The sequence below is a fragment of the Physella acuta genome, unplaced genomic scaffold, assembly GCF_028476545.2.
Source record: "Physella acuta isolate Inbredline_101_S28 unplaced genomic scaffold, ASM2847654v3 ptg000158l, whole genome shotgun sequence".
Classification (NCBI taxonomy): Eukaryota; Metazoa; Mollusca; class Gastropoda; family Physidae; genus Physella; species Physella acuta.
This window is the reverse complement of record NW_026731677.1, coordinates 171,119-190,366: the sequence shown is the minus strand read 5'-3', so window position 1 is coordinate 190,366 and position 19,248 is coordinate 171,119. Positions and strand designations below refer to the sequence as shown.

General features: G+C 36.8%; 2 protein-coding genes across 2 annotated transcripts; one reads left to right on the top strand and one right to left on the bottom strand.

Annotated features, from left to right (window-relative positions):
• Nucleotides 1–1,483: 1,483 nt before the first annotated feature.
• LOC131935773 (uncharacterized) lies at nt 1,484–3,468 on the bottom strand. Its single transcript, XM_059292420.1, has 2 exons — nt 3,374–3,468; nt 1,484–1,923 (listed from the first exon to the last, which is right to left on the bottom strand). The coding sequence occupies exons 1-2, from the start codon at nt 3,417–3,419 to the stop codon at nt 1,484–1,486; spliced, it is 486 nt and encodes a 161-aa protein (XP_059148403.1). The 5' UTR covers nt 3,420–3,468.
• An 8,413-nt stretch (nt 3,469–11,881) lies between these two features.
• On the top strand, nt 11,882–12,775 carry LOC131935776 (perlucin-like protein). Its single transcript, XM_059292422.1, has 2 exons — nt 11,882–11,885; nt 12,236–12,775. Exon 2 carries the CDS (start codon nt 12,379–12,381, stop codon nt 12,673–12,675), a length of 297 nt encoding a protein of 98 aa, XP_059148405.1. The 5' UTR covers nt 11,882–11,885; nt 12,236–12,378; the 3' UTR covers nt 12,676–12,775.
• Nucleotides 12,776–19,248: the final 6,473 nt, after the last annotated feature.

Sequence of the window (19,248 nt, the reverse complement as noted above, 5' to 3'; positions counted from 1 at the left end):
AAGTAACAGACTTATTAGAGGTCACTCAAAAAGAGAAAGTAATCCAAGTATAAGATCGTATACATACATATGAAATTTCATTTAACTAAATAAACAGAAATCCAGTTATCGTTTTCCCACGAAAATAGAGCAAAATATCACTTTCGGTTACAGGTTATCGCTCAAAATTTGAAAGAAATTTGGGCATAAAATGTAATTCTTAAATGAGAAATGTAGACCACTTAACTTAAACGGTACCCAAGGTATTGTCTTTTGAGAATCCGCAGGAATACCACATCATTTTATCGTAAATTGCTTTCATGTTGATAGATTACAACACATTTGATAAAATACTTTCTCCAACATTATTGAAACGGTTCTAATGTTATCGTGTTCACAGACATAAATATATATGCAGACCAAATGGCAAATTAATTTTTTTTTTCGACACAGGAAAATGGAGAAGGTTGAGAATTGTTACAATCTCAATTTCGATTTTTCAAACCTTCCTCTATATTCTGTATACTAGAAAGTAAAATGCATAAAATACTATTTACATCACACACATTACTACACACCCGGTCCGCCTTACAACTTGACTGCCAACTGTCTTTCACTAACTTAATTTTTCGCGATTTTCCCAGGCCCCTTGCAACTCTCCACAGAACAAATCACCAATTAATTTATCATTTAAATTATCATGTTTAAAAATATTTTTAAGTTAAAAAAATATATTAAAAAAAGACTAATTATCAAAACTAGTAATTATTGTTTTAGTAAAATACCGAAAAGACATGACATTTTCAACAAAATAATCAAGTCATATTAATTTAAAACATTGCCTTGTTGCCAAATGTTGCGTTGTGTTTTACTCATCCAGTAGATATTTCTCAAGGTCACATGTGACTAAAACGTTATCTCTTCTTCGCTCGGTAGACCGATGAGCTTAGCATAGGGGTAAGCTTTTGAAACAACAACCTTCAAAACATAGCCATTAAACTGTGAGGCGGTCTGCTATCAGAGTTAACGTGTGGGTAGTATCGTTAACATCAGTGGTAACTGAGACAGTACATGGTGTTCTCTGGTCACTGAGACAGTACATGGTGTTCTCTGGTCACTGAGACAAGTGGTTTCACTGCTTACTTATACATTGTGTTCTCTGGTCATCGACACTTAGATCTTTTACTTATATGTAAAATTTCGTCCATCTTTCAGAAACAGTACTCAAGTTGTTTGTAGGCTTATGAAAAACCGAAAGTAGAAAAAGTTCTGGTTAATGGAGATCACTGAAAAGTTAATACAGAACTAGAAATTTGACATAATACTTAAATATGAAATAACATCAAGCTAGCTATAATTATCGTGTTGTCAGACACAGGTACACAAAGACATACGGACAAAATAACAGAAAAAGAACATCAAGAAAAATTTAAAAAACAAAAGCATGATCAGCTTGAAATGTTTAATCTACCATAGTGGTTAGAAAAATGTTCAGAACAATTGCTCAGCCACATTTTTCACACATGAACTTGTAACCACCACGGTTTTGATCAAACATGTCATTCATCCTGAAGCCGTATTCGCGGTAGAGTGTTATGTAATCATTTCCACCACAACAGTTGTCCGGGTTACTTCCCCACCAGTCAAAAAACGCGACCGGCTCTTTGCTGAACTGGTAGATCCACGTACCCTCAAGTGCTTGGTCAGTTCCAGAAATCAGCAGGCCTGGAGGGTTATCTTTCTTGACCAGGTCCTGGACAAACTTGTATTCGGCTGCGTCGTTGACCTCCACCAAATACATGCCGTAGGACAAACACACCTTTTCAGCATGTTCGGGATCCAGGTATTGAAACTTGGAGAGATAATATTTGTGTCCGTTGTAGGTTTCAGGGGGAAAAAATAGGTCACCGATTGGTGTTGGGTATCCATAGTTACAACTTGTAACTGTAGAGAAATAGTAAAATTATGGTTAATAATTTTAAGACTCTTCCGGGATTTTATTCGTAAATCATTAATAAAACAAAGATAAACAAATACATTCAAAATTATACATTTTTAAACACAGAAAAAAATGCTTCCTTTAATGAATAAAAGCTTTTATAACTCATGGGATCTTTTACATATTATTTATTTAAACCGCGAGAATATATACTGTTTAGCTATGAAGCGTATGTAAAAGATTAAATAGGAATTTGATTTAAAATGCTCTACAATATGAAAAAAAAAAGCGTACATCGTAAGAAAATAGTTAGATCAATGTTCTGGACAAGGCAAGATATCATTACTAGCGTTTATTTAACTTGTTTCATCTATCCGTCTCTTCTTCCGAAGTGCTTTTGTCGTCATAGATCGAAACGGACGAGAAGCATTTCGAGCACTTCTAGCTGATCGATTCGTTTTAAAGTTAGCACGATGATGATCTACTCTTTCCTTTATAAATAGTCTGTCTGCTATTGTGCTAAACCTGTAATTCGTAAACATTATGACATGTGGAACTTAACAAAGCCGGAGAAGGCCCTAAAACATTAAACAAGTGGAACTTACCAAAGCCGGAGAAGGCGCTAAAACATTACGACATGTGGAACTTACCAAAGCCGGAGAAGGTCCTAAAACATTACGACATGTGGAACTTAACAAAGCCGGAGAAGGCGCTAAAACATTACGATATATGGAACTTACCAAAGCCGGAGAAGGCCCTAAAACATTACGACATATGGAACTTAACAAAGCCGGAGAAGGCGCTAAAACATTACGACATATGGAACTTACCAAAGCCGGAGTAGGTCCTAAAACATTACAACATATGGAACATATCAAAGCCGGAGAAGGCGCTAAAACATTACGACATACGGAACTAACCAAAGCCGGAGTAGGCGCTAAAACATTACGACATGGAACTTACCAAAGCCGGAGAAGCCCTAAAACATTACGACATATGGAACTTAACAAAGCCGGAGAAGGCCCTAAAACATTACGACATATGGACCTTAACAAAGCCGGAGAAGGCCCTAAAACATTACGACATATGGAACTTACCAAAGCCGGAGAAGGCGCTAAAACATTACGACATACGGAACTAACCAAAGCCGGAGTAGGCGCTAAAACATTACGACATATGGAACTTACCAAAGCCGGAGTAGGCCCTAAAACATTACGACATATGGAACATATCAAAGCCGGAGAAGGCGCTAAAACATTACGAGATACGGAACTAACCAAAGCCGGAGTAGGCGCTAAAACATTACGACATATGGAACTTACCAAAGCCGGAGTAGGCCCTAAAACATTACGACATATGGAACATATCAAAGCCGGAGAAGGCGCTAAAACATTACGACATGGAACATACCAAAGCCGGAGAAGGCCCTAAAACATTACGACATGTGGAACTTACCAAAGCCGGAGAAGGCGTGAAGCAACAGAGCGATGAACAGCAACATGTTGGTCGAATCTCTTCAGGAACAGCCGAGAGGGTGTATCCTAATGGCTGTGTGGGCCGGGTTTTATAGTAATGTAGCAAATTAGCTATGAATTATGCATACAATTAACGTGTGCAACCGCTGTTTATCACTTAGACTATCAATTGTGATAAACAAAATCCAAAAGGGAATGTACCAGACTAGTCTGATCAGAACAATTTTAACCATAGACAATTTAACATACGAGGCATGCAACATTTTATCATTAGAGAGTATTCTAATTAAAATCACTTCTTTTAACAACGCTAATATTACAAATGTTTATAGCCTTTACTTCTCCACGTTCTACAACTATTGTAGCAATAATCTCCACATTCTAGAACTATTTCAACCCATAGTCTCTACAATCTACAACTTTTGTAGCCCACAATCTCCACATTATACATAATTGTAGTCATTAATATCCACGTGCTATATGCAGTGGAGTTCTTAGCCCATATTTCCTTTATTATTCTACTAACACTTAGGATATTAAAAAATATCCCATAACTCGACACATACTATAGTGATGATTAGAAGTAGCAACATTTATCTTTTGACTTGCTGCATATTCTAACGTGGAAATATCAAGCCTATTTAATACTGCAGAAAAGGAGAAAATAAATGATTTTTCTGGAAATATTAATAACTAGCCATAATGCATAGCATCACTTAGATTTTCAAAAAACATTTAAGACTTTGAATGATTAATTTATTGGTAACTACCTGTAATGTGGAATGTTTAAAATTAAACACAAATTTCATTTAAAAACCGATGGTAAAAATATTTGCAAACTTATTATACGTATTACGCAAAGTAATTAGAACTACAGAGGCTCCCTTGATAGTTTGGTCGTTACCGCGCGTTGCTGCGGGGATAGAAATATATATATATATATATATATATATATATATATATATATATATATATATATATATATATATATATATATATATATATATATACAAATATAGATGGATTAATTTTTACATTTTTTTGGAATACATACTTTAACGTTTAATCTAACGAAAGCCAAAATTTCGTAATTTTTTGTGTGCTTAAAATAGTATAAACATCGATCAATGACGAAGTCTATGTATACTTTTCTTTACACCAAATTGCTGTTTGTATAACAAAATACGGCATCTGGTTCAATCTATCGAGCATCCGCGGTTTTCTTGACAGGTAGAACCTTTTTTTGATACACTACTATATAACACATAATGATATTTTTATTCGCGGTCTGCGTTTAGCTCTTGTACAGAGCTTAAAGTCTGACCGACAGTTTCCCCTAACGGCCCAGCCATTTATAGAGGTGCATGCAAATATATTAGCCAGATGTACAGAGGGTAAGTACCCAAATATTATTTAGAAAATTACCCTCTGTTTTGTACAGAAAGTACACTGTTTATATTTTTAAAATTCTGATCTCTCGTTGTTAACAACTTTTAGAGATTTTTCAGATTTGCACACAGTTATTTTACCTTACCCAACGTAAAGAAGTGATAAAATCTAATATACGAGCCGGCCCGCGGCATAACACACGCCGCTATTTAGTTGTTGTTTTTTCTACTTTTCAGTAATTCATAATTTGTGAATCGACAGTACCAACGCTGACACTGAAAATATTTCTTTAAAACACTACAAGTAGCTCGTTAAGGACCAACCCCCCCCCCTCCCCCCCCCCCCCAACGTTTAAAATAGTTTCAAACTAAATTATCTGCCCCTAATGGCCGTCACTAAACTCGACTCCACGAAGGTAAACATAGCGTGAACCACAGCTCACTAAGACCATGTAGGGGTGGGGATGATAGGGAGCGCGTTTACAGCTTGTTTTCTAGCGTCTCCCAGAAGAGAATTATATATATATATAAAGTTGTATAATTCTGTATGTGTCCTTGGACCGCGGACAGCTGATCCTTGAATAAAACGAAATAGAAGAAAAAATAGACTTGATCGCCATAGTGTTATATATCTAAAGTGCTCTTCGACTAAATTAATGATATAAAAAATTAATATTGAAGGTGTTATAAAACAATATTCATTTTTCAAACTTATAGTGATAGTTGTCGGCATGTCTATCAGACAAAATTTAAAAACAAAATGTATCACCATTCACAAAAATTCTAACTGTGTCTGAAAGTTATTTTACTTAGTCATTTAACACTCATTACTTCTCTTGCTCAATGAGGAAAACACAATTACTTCCCTTTAAAAAAACATTACATTGTGTGAAAAATTACTTTTTATTACTTTGTTTTGGTGTTGAGAAAAAATAATTACATAATTAGCGTGGGACGACCAAGTGAAATGTAGTAGGTATTTTAAATACTGCCTTTTATTTATTTTAAACAAAATCAATAACAGTCTAGAAGCCATCTCCTAAATATCCTCTATGTTTACTTCTATCTTTCCGATTGCGGATAAGCTTGGGGTATTATAGTCGTTCACTAAATTAAATCAGTAGGCCAAATCCTTTCACTTCTAAAATAAAGTGGTAAATGTAGTCTATGCTGTTTTATTACTATATAAAGTGGTAAATGTAGCCCACATTGTTTCATTGCTACAGCTAGTGGTAAAGGCAGACTAAAAAGTTCCACATGGTACATGTTGTGTGGGAGTTGCTTATATCGTTTCATTGTTGTTCAAAATATATCCTGCATACTAATGTTAAGTTCTAAAAGCCGACTCTTATCTGATTCATCCTTACCATTGTAATTTCTCAACTGTGAAGATACGCGGGATTCTAAATGAAACACGTGCCACACAACGGCTTCACTGTAATATTTTCGCTTTGCGAAAAACAAGTAGCTTTTTTTGTATATGGTATTTGAAGTATATGATATAAAATTATCATATTATGTTTTGAAAAAAAATCACAAATCTACTTATAGTGTCAAATACATATATACGCCCACCTAACTAAAATGCTTCTTAAATAACACAGAAGAGTAAAATACCACTTCCGGTAACTAGAAATCAATCAAAAGTTCCACAAATTATCGATATTCGTACTATATTATATAAGCCCATAACCATCTTTTCCCCGAGCCAAACCATAATGCTTTTTCCAAATTGAAGTGGCTGCAATTCATCGCAACTAAATCGAAAGAAATGAGTAAAAAATTAGGGTAAGGAAGCAATGTCACTAATTAGTATCTCAATAATTGTGTAACGCTTGACACGTCTGGGCCAAATGTAAACAACAGTAATATAGCGGAGAGAATAATTTACCAAATAGCTGTGTCATAAATATTGATTATAACTTGCCTAACCAAGCCTTATATATACTATATATCGGTCAAACATTGGTTATTGTGACGTCGATATCTTTGTGGTGTCATTTTTATAATGGGATTTTGAGGTAAAATTTAAAACTAATAAAACATAGACTAATTCTCACAACCTGCAATAAATGCTGTAAAGATATGTAGTTTTTAACAAAATGATCAAGTTATCAAAAATTTAAAACATTGACTTGTTTGAACAGGTTGTGTGAGCCAAATGTTTCGTTGTGTTTTACTCATCGCGTAGATATTTCTCAAGGACACATATGACTAAAACGTTATCTCTTCTTGGTTCGGTAGACCGATGTGTTTAGCATAGGGGTAAGCTTTTCAAACAACAACCTTCAAAACATAGCCATTAAACTGTGAGACGGTCTGCTATCTTTAGCATCAGAGTTAACATGTGGGTAGTATCGTTAACATCAGTGGTCACTGAGACAGTCCATGGTGTTCTCTGGTCACTGAGACAATACATGGTGTTCTCTGGTCACTGAGACAGTACATGGTGTTCTCTGGTCACTGAGACAGTACATGGTGTTCTCTGGTCACTGAGACAGTACATGGTGTTCTCTGGTCACTGAGACATGGTGTTCTCTGGTCACTGAGACAGTACATGGTGTTCTCTGGTCACTGAGACAGTACATGGTGTTCTCTGGTCACTTAGACAGTCCATGGTGTTCTCTGGTCACTGAGACAGTACATGGTGTTCTCTGGTCACTGAGACAGTACATGGTGTTCTCTGGTCACTGAGACAGTACATGGTGTTCTCTGGTCACTGAGACAGTACATGGTGTTCTCTGGTCACTGAGACAGTACATGGTGTTCTCTGGTCACTGCAGTGGCGTAGCGACGTCGGGTGTCACCCGGTGCGGCACTTAATGGTAACACCCCCCCCCCAGAGGCATAGAGACCCTTCCCAGGGACAAACTTTCACATTTTCGATTTGCACCCCCCCCCCCTCAAACTTTCGATTTGCACACCCCCCCTCAAACTTTCGATTTGCACCCCCCTCGAGTTTTTCTATATATATTTTGCTGTTTTTTGCCTTGGTGTCACCCCCCTAAATGGTGTCACCCGGTGCGGTCCGCACCCCCGCCCCCCCCCCCCTCGCTACGTCCCTGGGTCACTGAGACAGTACATGGTGTTCTCTGGTCACTGAGACATGGTGTTCACTGGTCACTGAGACAGTACATGGTGTTCTCTGGTCACTGAGACAGTACATGGTGTTCTCTGGTCACTGAGACAGTACATGGTGTTCTCTGGTCACTGAGACATGGTGTTCTCTGGTCACTGAGACAGTACATGGTGTTCTCTGGTCACTGAGACAGTACATGGTGTTCTCTGGTCACTTAGACAGTCCATGGTGTTCTCTGGTCACTGAGACAGTACATGGTGTTCTCTGGTCACTGAGACAGTACATGGTGTTCTCTGGTCACTGAGACAGTCCATGGTGTTCTCTGGTCACTGAGACAGTACATGGTGTTCTCTGGTCACTGAGACAGTACATGGTGTTCTCTGGTCACTGCAGTGGCGTAGCGACGTCGGGTGTCACCCGGTGCGGCACTTAATGGTAACACCCCCCAGAGGCATAGAGACCCTTCCCAGGGACAAACTTTCACATTTTCGATTTGCACCCCCCCCCCTCAAACTTTCGATTTGCACACCCCCCCTCAAACTTTCGATTTCCACCCCCCTTGAGTTTTTCTATATATATTTTGCTGTTTTTTGCCTTGGTGTCACCCCCCTAAATGGTGTCACCCGGTGCGGTCCGCACCCCCGCCCCCCCCCCCTCGCTACGTCCCTGGGTCACTGAGACAGTACATGGTGTTCTCTGGTCACTGAGACATGGTGTTCACTGGTCACTGAGACAGTACATGGTGTTCTCTGGTCACTGAGACAGTACATGGTGTTCTCTGGTCACTGAGACAGTACATGGTGTTCTCTGGTCACTTAGACAGTACATGGTGTTCTCTGGTCACTGAGACATGGTGTTCTCTGGTCGCTGAGACAGTACATGGTGTTCTCTGGTCACTGAGACAGTACATGGTGTTCTCTGGTCACTGAGACAGTATATGGTGTTCTCTGGTCACTGAGACAGTTCATGGTGTTCTGTGGTCACTGAGACAGTACATGGTGTTCTCTGGTCACTGAGACAGTACATGGTGTTTTCTGGTCACTGAGACAGTACATGGTGTTCTTTGGTCACTGAGAAAGTTCATGGTGTTCTCTGGTCACTGAGACAGTACATGGTGTTCTCTGGTCACATAGACAGTACATGGTGTTCTCTGGTCACTGAGACAGTACATGGTGTTCTCTGGTCACTGAGACAGTACATGGTGTTCTCTGGTCATTGAGACAGTACATGGTGTTGTCTGGTCACTGAGACAGTACATGGTGTTGTCTGGTCACTGAGACAGTACATGGTGTTCTTTGGTCACTGAGACAGTACATGGTGTTCTCTGGTCACTGAGACAGAACATGGTGTTCTCTGGTCACTGAGACAGTACATGGTGTTCTCTGGTCACTGAGACAGTACATGGTGTTCTCTAGTCTTTGAGACAGTACATGGTGTTCTCTGGTCACTGAGACAGTACATGGTGTTGTCTGGTCACTGAGACAGTACATGGTGTTCTCTGGTCACTGAGACAGTTCATGGTGTTCTTTGGTCACTGAGACAGTACATGGTGTTCTCTGGTCACTGAGAATGTACATGGTGTTTTCTGGTCACTGAGACAGTACATGGTGTTCTTTGGTCACTGAGACAGTTCATGGTGTTCTCTGGTCACTCAGACAGCTCATGGTGTTCTCTGGTCACTGAGACAGTACATGGTGTTCTCTGGTCACTGAGACAGTTCATGGTGTTCTCTGGTCACTGAGACAGTACATGGTGTTCTCTGGTCACATAGACAGTACATGGTGTTCTCTGGTCACTGAGACAGTACATGGTGTTCTCTGGTCACTGAGACAGTACATGGTGTTCTCTGGTCACTGAGACAGTACATGGTGTTCTCTGGTCACTGAGACAGTACATGGTGTTCTCTGGTCACTGAGACAGTACATGGTGTTCTCTGGTCACTGAGACAGTACATGGTGTTCGTTGGTCACTGAGACAGTACATGGTGTTCTATTCTCACTGAGACTTGCAGCTAGTGGTAAATGTAGCCCTACTTGTTTTATTGCTACTGCTAGTGGTAAAGACAGACCAAAACGTTCCACATGGTACATGTTGTGTGGGAGTTGCTTATATCGTTTCATTGTTGTTCAAAATATATCCTGCATACTAATGCCAGGTTTTAAAAACCGACTCTTATCTGATTTATCCTTACAATTGTAATTTCTCAACCGTGAAGATACGCGGGATTCTAAATGCAACACGTGCCACACAAGGGCTTTGCTGTAATATTTTTGCTTAGCGAAAAACATGTAGCGTTTACGTATGTGGGATTTGAAGAATATGATATAAAATCAGAAGCTTACGTATAAGATCAAATACTTATATACGAAATTTCGCCCACCCAACTGAAATGCTTCTCAAGTTATACAGAAAAAGAGTAAAATACCACTTCCGGTAACTGGTAGTCAACTAAAAGTTACTCAAGTTATCGGATATTCGTACTACTTTTCTATAAGCCCACACCCATCTCCTCCAGAGAAATCAAACCGCCTAATTTCTTTTTTTTTTAATTGCAGGCTCGATTTTCCGCGAGTTTTTCAGGCCCTTCCCAAATCTCTACAGAACAACAAATCAAAAAATAATTAAGTATTTAAATTATCTTGTTTAAAAACATTTTTTTAACAAATTTAAAACAATTAAAACACAGACCAGTTCTAACCAACAATTAATTTTTTAGTGAAATACTGAAAAGACATTAAAGTTTCAACAAAATATTTATGTCATTTCTATACTACTAAAACTTAGGTTTGTTTACATGTTTGAATATTTATTTGTTTTTTGTTTGTCTGATTGACTACTGGAGAAAATCTGATCTATGTGTAGGGCTGTAAAATAGTATGCAGGTAGAGAACACGTTTTGTTTTCAGACAGACTGTTAATCACAAATTTATTTTAAGACGTTAATTAATTTATTGATTTATTCATTGGTAGATTAACCACATTAATTTTATTTTTTTTCAAACAATGGCTTTACCTTGACTGAATAGTGACGTCACATGTTTTGTTTACTTTTTAGTACAATAAAATGGCGACTTCAAAAGTTTAACGCATTCTAAAGCTAATCTTCTGTCGGCCATAACTTTAACATCAGTGTTAAACTGTGGATAGCATCTTTAACATCAGTGTTAAAATGTGGATAGCATCTATAACATCAGTGTTAAATTGTGGATAGTATCTTTAACATCAGTGTTAAACTGTGGGTTTCTAAAAATCTCTAAAATCGTGGCATTTTTATGCTTTTAATATTCTATGATAGAACTATTAATGAATTTTTTTCATTGTTTTAGTTTTGGTATGTTTCAAGATAAATGTTCTTAAGCTTTTAATATTAACAAAATATACTTTTCAAATTTAATATTTTCAGATTAACGAAAAACACAACTTCTCCGTTAAATATTTTGTACAATATACTGCAAAATGATTATTGTTTGTCAAGTACTACAGTGTCCAAATGCTATTACATCTTTACAGCAATAATATAGTTTACAATTAACTTGAATGTGTACGTTAAAACATTTTGGAATTCGTTGATCAAGCCTTCATAACACATAGTTTAAGACACCTTTATTTTGCCATTCTGTTAGATTTTTTATGGTTAAAGTATTTTCCTTGGCCATCATGTTAATTTTGTTCGATTAAACCTTTTTCTCTTGGCCAAGCAATCTGTTACTTATACGGTAGACTGATTTTTAAAGTGTTTCAGTTTTAGTTTAGACACAATGAGAAACCAGCGGTTGCACACGTTAATTGTATGAATAAATCATACTTAATTTGCTACAACGCTATAAAACCCAGCCCTCACAGCCTTTAGGATACACCCTCTCGGCTGTTCCTGAAGAGATTCGACCAACATGCTGCTGTTCACCGCTCTGTTAGTTCACGTTATCTCCGGCTTCGGTAAGTTCCAGATGTCGTAATGTTTTAGGACCTTCTCCGGCTTTGGTAGTTCAACATGTCGTAATGTTTTAGAACCTTCTCCGGCTTTGGTAAGTTCAACATGTCGTAATGTTTTAGCGCGTTCTCTGGCTTTGGTAAGTTCAACATGTCGAAATGTTTTAGGGCCGTCTCTCTGGTAAGTTCCAGAGGTCGTAATGATTTAGAACGACATAACCCACCCATACTCCATGATGATAGTGAGCGCGCGTACTACTACTAGATCACGGAGTCAATTATATCAGCCCTTAATTACTCCAAAGTAAAATTTTGCTTTTATTTTTTCAAAATTAAAATAGATTTTTATAATTACAAATTATATTTTAATATGTGTACTTATACGCCTATATGTTCCTTGTATTACTTTCTATGCTATTCGATATGTGATCCCCTACTTTTACAGTTTCTGGTTGTGACTATGGATACTCAACTCCAATCGGTGATCTGTTTGACCCCCCTGCAACTTACAACGGACACTCGTATTACCTCTCCAAGTCTTTCTACTTAAACGCTGACCAAGCTCAAAGTGTTTGTTTGTCCTACGGCATGTACTTGGTGGAGGTCAACGACGCAGGCGAATACAAGTTTGTCCAGGACCTTGCCAGAAAAGCTAACCCTGAAGGTCTGCTGATTTCTGGAACTGACATGGCCCAGGAAGGTAAATGGACCTTCCAGTTCAGTAAGGAACCGGTCAAGTTTTTCGACTGGTATAAAGGAAACCCTGACAACTATGGCGGTGGAGAAGATTATCTAACCCTGTATCGGCCCTACAACTACCAAATGAATGATGTCTTCTATGGTAATCGCGGTGGTTATAAATTCTTGTGTGAAAAATGTGGTTGATCAAAACACATGTTTGTCAAAGGACGTGGTGGATCAAGATAGATGAAATAAAACATGTTATCCATCATAGGCTCTGATTAATAAATGATTTTAAAACATATCTCCGATTTTTATTTGACGTTTTTTTTTTAAAATTTAAAATGTTTACGTTGACGATTTTTAAAATAGTTTTCTTAATGTTTATGATGAAGAGTTTTAAAGTTTTATTGAACACGTGTTACTGTTGATAAAATATTTTTGTGACACAATCTTAAAAATAAACGTTACTCCACAGTCTAATTGGTATAGTAAGTATGGTTAGTAACGGTTTGGCTGAAAATGTCGGCGGGCTTTTTAAAAATTAACATTATAGGAAATAAAAACACGTTATAGTAAAATATGTAGGGATTTATCTTTTTCTCATCAGCTTTTTTAAGGAGCAGAAAAATTACTATCACGAAATTTGTGATTGAACTCTGTATTGTTCCTTAAATTGTGCTCTGAATTTTATCACGAATAGACCACTCTAATTCTGGTATATCTAAAACAACGAACAAGAAAAAAAAAACGATAATCTACACGTTTTTATACAGTAGGTAAAGAAAAAAGAAGCTCTAAACAGAACAGCCAACGATAGTTAGAAAATCACAAATCCTCAATTGAGAACCGAAAACATAGTAAACTTTCATAAAACATAGAAGCATTGCCAAGCGGCGCATATATTGAGTTTCATTTTCAGGCAAAACTTAAATGTTTTAGCAAATCCAGTAGAATTTTAAAACCACCACCTATACCGACGTTTATAATTTCTCTGATCTTACCTGACTGTCCGTATGGCAAGTGAAGTAGAGTTCACCAGATTCTGTGACTACGACATTCGTCTACAGATGGGACGGTGTGGCCTAACGATAGAGAGCTATACTGCTACACCAGAAGTCTTGAATTCGAATCCGGGTTCAAGTCAGTAGAATATCCCTTAGTCCACAAATGTGGGAAAACAAAGGTGGCTGGGCATAGTGCTGAATACACTATCCTTTTATTTGACGAGGTAATGTGAAGCAGATTAACTCTACCTTTTTCTGTTCATATGTCTATGGCACGAACGGGGATAATGATGGCGTGACCTTTAGTGCAGACAAAGCGAGGGGCACCAAATGGACAATAACAACTAGCCTAGAGCAGTGGCGGAACTAGAAAAAATGGGCCACCCCGCAAAAATTTTTTTTGGGCCCCCCATATATGTATATATATATATATATATATATATATATATATATATATATATATATATATATATATATATATATATATATATATATATATACATATACATATACATATACATATATATATATATATATATATATATATATATATATATATATATATATATATATATATATATATATATATATATACACAATACGAACATAGGATACTCATTTCTGGCCTGATCGGGTTTTGAAAAAAAAAATCAATTAAATCTAATCATAACAACATGTCATGTGTATGAGTGCATTGGTCTGTTTGAAAATCTCTGTTTTCAATTATGTTTGCCGTAATACTTCTGATCATTTAAGTCGGTCAAAAGTATATAAATCATGAAGCTTTGTATAAGTAATGGTGTCTCGTGTTATGATTATTTTTATGTTTTTTTTAATTTATATTATTAGTTTTAACCACATTTCATTATTATACTACACCATTCTTTAGCACTTATTTTTAAAAAAAATAATAATTAAGTAATTGCTGTTTAATTTGATTATTACAAATGTATTAAAAGGAGCTTATGAACACCCCTATTTGGCTATTTGAAAAAGGGAAATAATTTATGGAAGTGGTTTGAACGCTTGCCCATCTTTCACACTACAGCTCATGTGTATATTTAAAAAAAATTTTTTTTACACAACAGCATGTCTTAGCTACTATATAATATCACTACTGTCTTATATCTGTTATCTGTTTGTTATTTACAAATTCACTATCAAGGTGCCAGTGACGAAACTAATATATATATATATACATATATATATATATATATATATATATATATATATATATATATATATATATATATATATATATATATATATATATATATATATATATATAACACGCTATCATTCGTGTATTTATTTGAGACGTTTGCCTTGTTTTCTAGAAGAGTGGTTATTAAATGTAAACAATGTCGGCACTTTATTTCTTGGATATCAGTTGTTGGAGCGCTAGTTTGTCAACACTACCACCGATTCGAGCAAGCTTTGTTGTTGGAGCGCTAGTTTGTCTACACTACCACCGGTACGAGCCAGCTTAGTTGTTGAGGCGCTATCTATTCGCTTCTTGTAAGGCTAAGAGCGGGAGGAGAGGTCTGAAAAAGGAACTTAAAAGGGACAACAAAGCACCGATGTGCTTTTATCCATCAGTACCAAATTTGGGATGGTCTCAAAAAGCCGTCTTAATATCTAGCGGCCTCTCGCGAAATGGATGTTTTTTCAAATTTTTTTTGCCGACAACAGCGTGTGTTTGTATGTAGGAAAAAGAATATACAAGAGCGTGGGATTGTGTCTATATAATAAAGATACTCCAACCGCAGCTACAGTATTATTTTTTTAAAACAACCATCAGGTCAAAAATGCAAGAAAATTAATTTTAACTTAAAAAAATGATTATGGGCGGCTGTGGGCCCCCTAAACGATTTTACTTGAATACATAAGAACACACAAGTACGTAAATAACTATAAAGAAAAAGCATAAAGAAAATCATTTTTTGCGTGTGCAATATTTCACATAACTGAAAATGTTTGTCGGAAATTTCGACTAAATATACACCTGTTGAAAATATTTAGGACTTTAATCGAATAAACCGGTAGTGATCTCCCCTAAACTTACTCGAATATTCTTATATAAAACTACAGGGGATGGCAACTAAGAAAATAGACATGATTTTAAATCCATTTTTACTTACTTAAACTTTTAAAAATAAAATAGAATCTCGGTAAAAAAGAATTGCACAAGAATTGAACGCCAAACAATATGTGTATAATACTGCGGAATATTATTAGTTCTTTATAAATCCACATATACTTTTTTGAGAAATCGGAAATAGCGTAAATTACTACTTCCGGTCAACGGATATTACTCACAATTTGAAAGCAATCAGAGAATTAGATCTTTTACTTACAAATGAAATTACAGTTATCTATCTGAAATAGTACTCAACTTATAGGCTTTTGAAAAATTGAAAAAAGAATAAGTTCCATTTCCGGTTACCGGAATTCGATGAAAAGTTGAAACAGAACTGCCAATTTTATATTATACGTATTTGTGAAATTTCATCAACCTTGCTGTAACGGTGCTCAAGTTATCGTGTTCACAGACACACATACACACACATACACATACAGACATATGGACAAGATTGCAAAACTATGTTTTTCCGACTCAGGGAAGTGTATACAAGAAAATAAAAAGAGTATATTTTTGTTCTCTGATTTATATCTGATCAACCAACCAACTGCCGTTTCCTTCAGCCAACAGAGCATAAATATAAATTCTCTCCACAACCAGCACTTCTACTTCTAAAAACGTTATAAATCCTAAAACTCACCACAACTTCAACCACATACATAAACATAAATAAAAACATAAACCATACATAGTGTCAAGACCGAAAATGACGTTCTACATTGTAGGTCTTGTTGTTGTCTTTTTGTGATGAAACACTTTGCAGATAGGTACATACCACAACATGATAGAACAGCAACAATGTACGTCGATAATACAACAGAAAAAGAATATCAAGAAAATTTAAAAAACAAAAGCATGATCAGCTTTGAAATGTTTAATCTACGATAATGACAAGCTATTTCTCTAGGTTAGAAAAATGTTCAGACCAATTGCTCAGCCACATTTTTCACACATGAACTTGTAACCACCACGGTTTTGATCAAACATGTCATTCATCCTGAAGCTGTAATCGCGGTGGAGTGTTAAGTAATCATTTCCACCATTCCAGTTGTCCGGGTTACTTCCCCACCAGTCAAAAAACTTGACCGGCTCTTTGCTGAACTGGTAGATCCACGTACCCTCAAGTGCTTGGTCAGTTCCAGAAATCAGCAGGCCTGGAGGGTTATCTTACTTGACCAGGTCCTGGACAAACTTGTATTCGGCTGCGTCGTTGACCTCCACCAAATACATGCCATAGGACAAACACACCTTTTCAGCATGTTCGGGATCCAGGTATTGAAACTTGGAGAGATAATATTTGTGTCCGTTGTAGGTTTCAGGGGGAGAAAACAGGTCACCGATTGGTGTTGGGTATCCATAGTTACAACTTGTAACTGTAGAGAAATAGTAAAATTATGGTTAATAATTTTAAGATTCTTCCGGGATTTTATTCGTAAATCATTAATAAAACAGATGGTCTGTCTACTATAGTGCAAAACTTGTAATTCGTAAACTTTACGACATATGGAACATATCAAAGCCGGAGAAGGCCCTAAAACATTACATTTATAACTTGCCAAAGCCTTAGAAGGCCCTAAAACGTTACATTTATAACTTACCAAAGCCGTAGAAGGCCCTAAAACATTATATTTATAACTTGCCAAAGCCTTAGAAGGCCCTAAAATATTACGACATTTATAACTTACCAAAGCCGGAGAAGGCCCTAAAACATTACGACATATGGAATTTACCAAAGCCGGAGAAGGCTCTAAAACATTACGACATATGGAATTTACCAAAGCCGGAGAAGGTCCTAAAACATTACGACATTTGGAATTTACCAAAGCCGGAGAAGGTCCTAAAACATTACGACATTTATAACTTACCAAACCAGGAGAATGCCCTAAAACATTACGACATCTGGAACTTACTAAAGCTGGAAAAGGCCCTAAAACATTACGACATGTGGAACTTACCAAAGCCGGAGAAGACGTGAAGCAACAGAGCGATGAACAGCAACATGTTGGTCGAATCTCTTCAGGAACAGCCGAGAGGGTGTATCCTAATGGCTGTAAGGGCTGTTTTTTATAGTAATGTAGCAAATTAGCTATGAATTATGCGTACAATTAACATGTGCACTCGGTGTTTATCACTTAGACTATCAATTATGATAAAGAAAATCCAAAAGGGAATGTACCTGACTAGTCTGATCAGAACAATTTTAACCATAGACAATTTAACATACGTGGCAAGCAACATTTTATCATTAGAGAGTAAACTATTTGAAATCACTTTTAACAACGTTAATATTACATATGTTTAAAGTAAAATATCACTTCAGGTAACTGGAAATCAATCAAACGTTACACAAGTTATCGATATTCGTACCCTATTTATATAAGCCCTTACCCATCTTTTCCCCACAACCCAATGCTTTATGCAAATTGAAGTGGCTGCAATTCATCGCTACTACATCAAAAGGAATGAGTAATAATTTAGTGTAGGGAAGCAAGTCCCTTATTAGCGTCCCAATAATTGCTTAACGCTGGATACGTATAGGCCAAACGTTATCAACAGTTATAGCATAGAGGATAATTTACCAAATATCTGTAATATGTGTCATAAATATTGATTATATCTAGCCTAACCAAGCGTTATATTTACTACATATTGGTCAAACATTGGTTATTTTGACGTTGATATCTTTGTGGTGTCATTTTTAAATAGGGATTTTGTGGTAGATTTTAAAATTATTAAAACTAATTATAAAACCAACAATTAATGCTGAAAAGAAATGAAATTTTTAACAAAATGATAAAACATTGCCTTGTTTGAACCGATTTTGTAGCCAGGTGCTACCAAATGTTGCGATGACTCATCCCGAAGTTATGTCTCAAGGTCACATATGACTAACACGTTATCTCTTCTTGGCTCAGTAGACCGATGTGCTTAGCATAGGGGTAAGCTTTTCACACAAAAACCTTCAAAACATAGCAATTAAGCTGTGAGACGGTCTTCTATCTTTAGCATCAGAGTTAACGTGTGGGTAGTATCGTTAACATCAGTCGTAGCTGAGACAGTACATGGTGTTCTCTGGTCACTGAGACAGTACATGGTGTTCTCTGGTCACTGAGACAGTACATGGTGTTCTCTGGTCACTGAGACAGTACATGGTATTCTCTGGTCACTGAGACAGTACATGGTGTTCTTTGGTCCCTGAGACAGTACATGGTGTTCTCTGGTCACTGAGACAGTACATGGTGTTCTCTGGTAACTGAGACAGTACATGGTGTTCTCTGGTCACTGAGACAGTACATGGTGTTCTCTGGTCACTGAGACAGTACATGGTGTTCTCTGGTCACTGAGCCAGTACATGGTGTTCTCTGGTCGCTGAGACAGTACATTGTGTTCTCTGGTCACTGAGACAGTACATGGTGTTCTCTGGTCACTGAGACAGTACATGGTGTTCTCTAGTCTTTGAGACAGTACATGGTGTTCTCTGGTCACTGAGACAGTACATGGTGTTCTTTGGTCACTGAGACAGTACATGGTGTTCTCTGGTCACTGAGACAGTACATGGTGTTCTCTGGTAACTGAGACAGTACATGGTGTTCTCTGGTCACTGAGACAGTACATGGTGTTCTCTGG

What these genes read in the sequence shown, in the direction of transcription:
- LOC131935773 (XM_059292420.1), bottom strand. Translation starts at nt 3,419, where the DNA reads ATGTTGCTGTTCATCGCTCTGTTGCTTCACGCCTTCTCCGGCTTTG. An exon ending in TCACGCCTTCTCCGGCTTTG is followed by an intron (nt 1,924 to 3,373) that starts GTAAGTTCCACA and finishes ATTTCTCTACAG; the next exon opens with TTACAAGTTGTAACTATGGA.
- LOC131935776 (XM_059292422.1), top strand. Translation starts at nt 12,379, where the DNA reads ATGTACTTGGTGGAGGTCAACGACGCAGGCGAATACAAGTTTGTCCAG.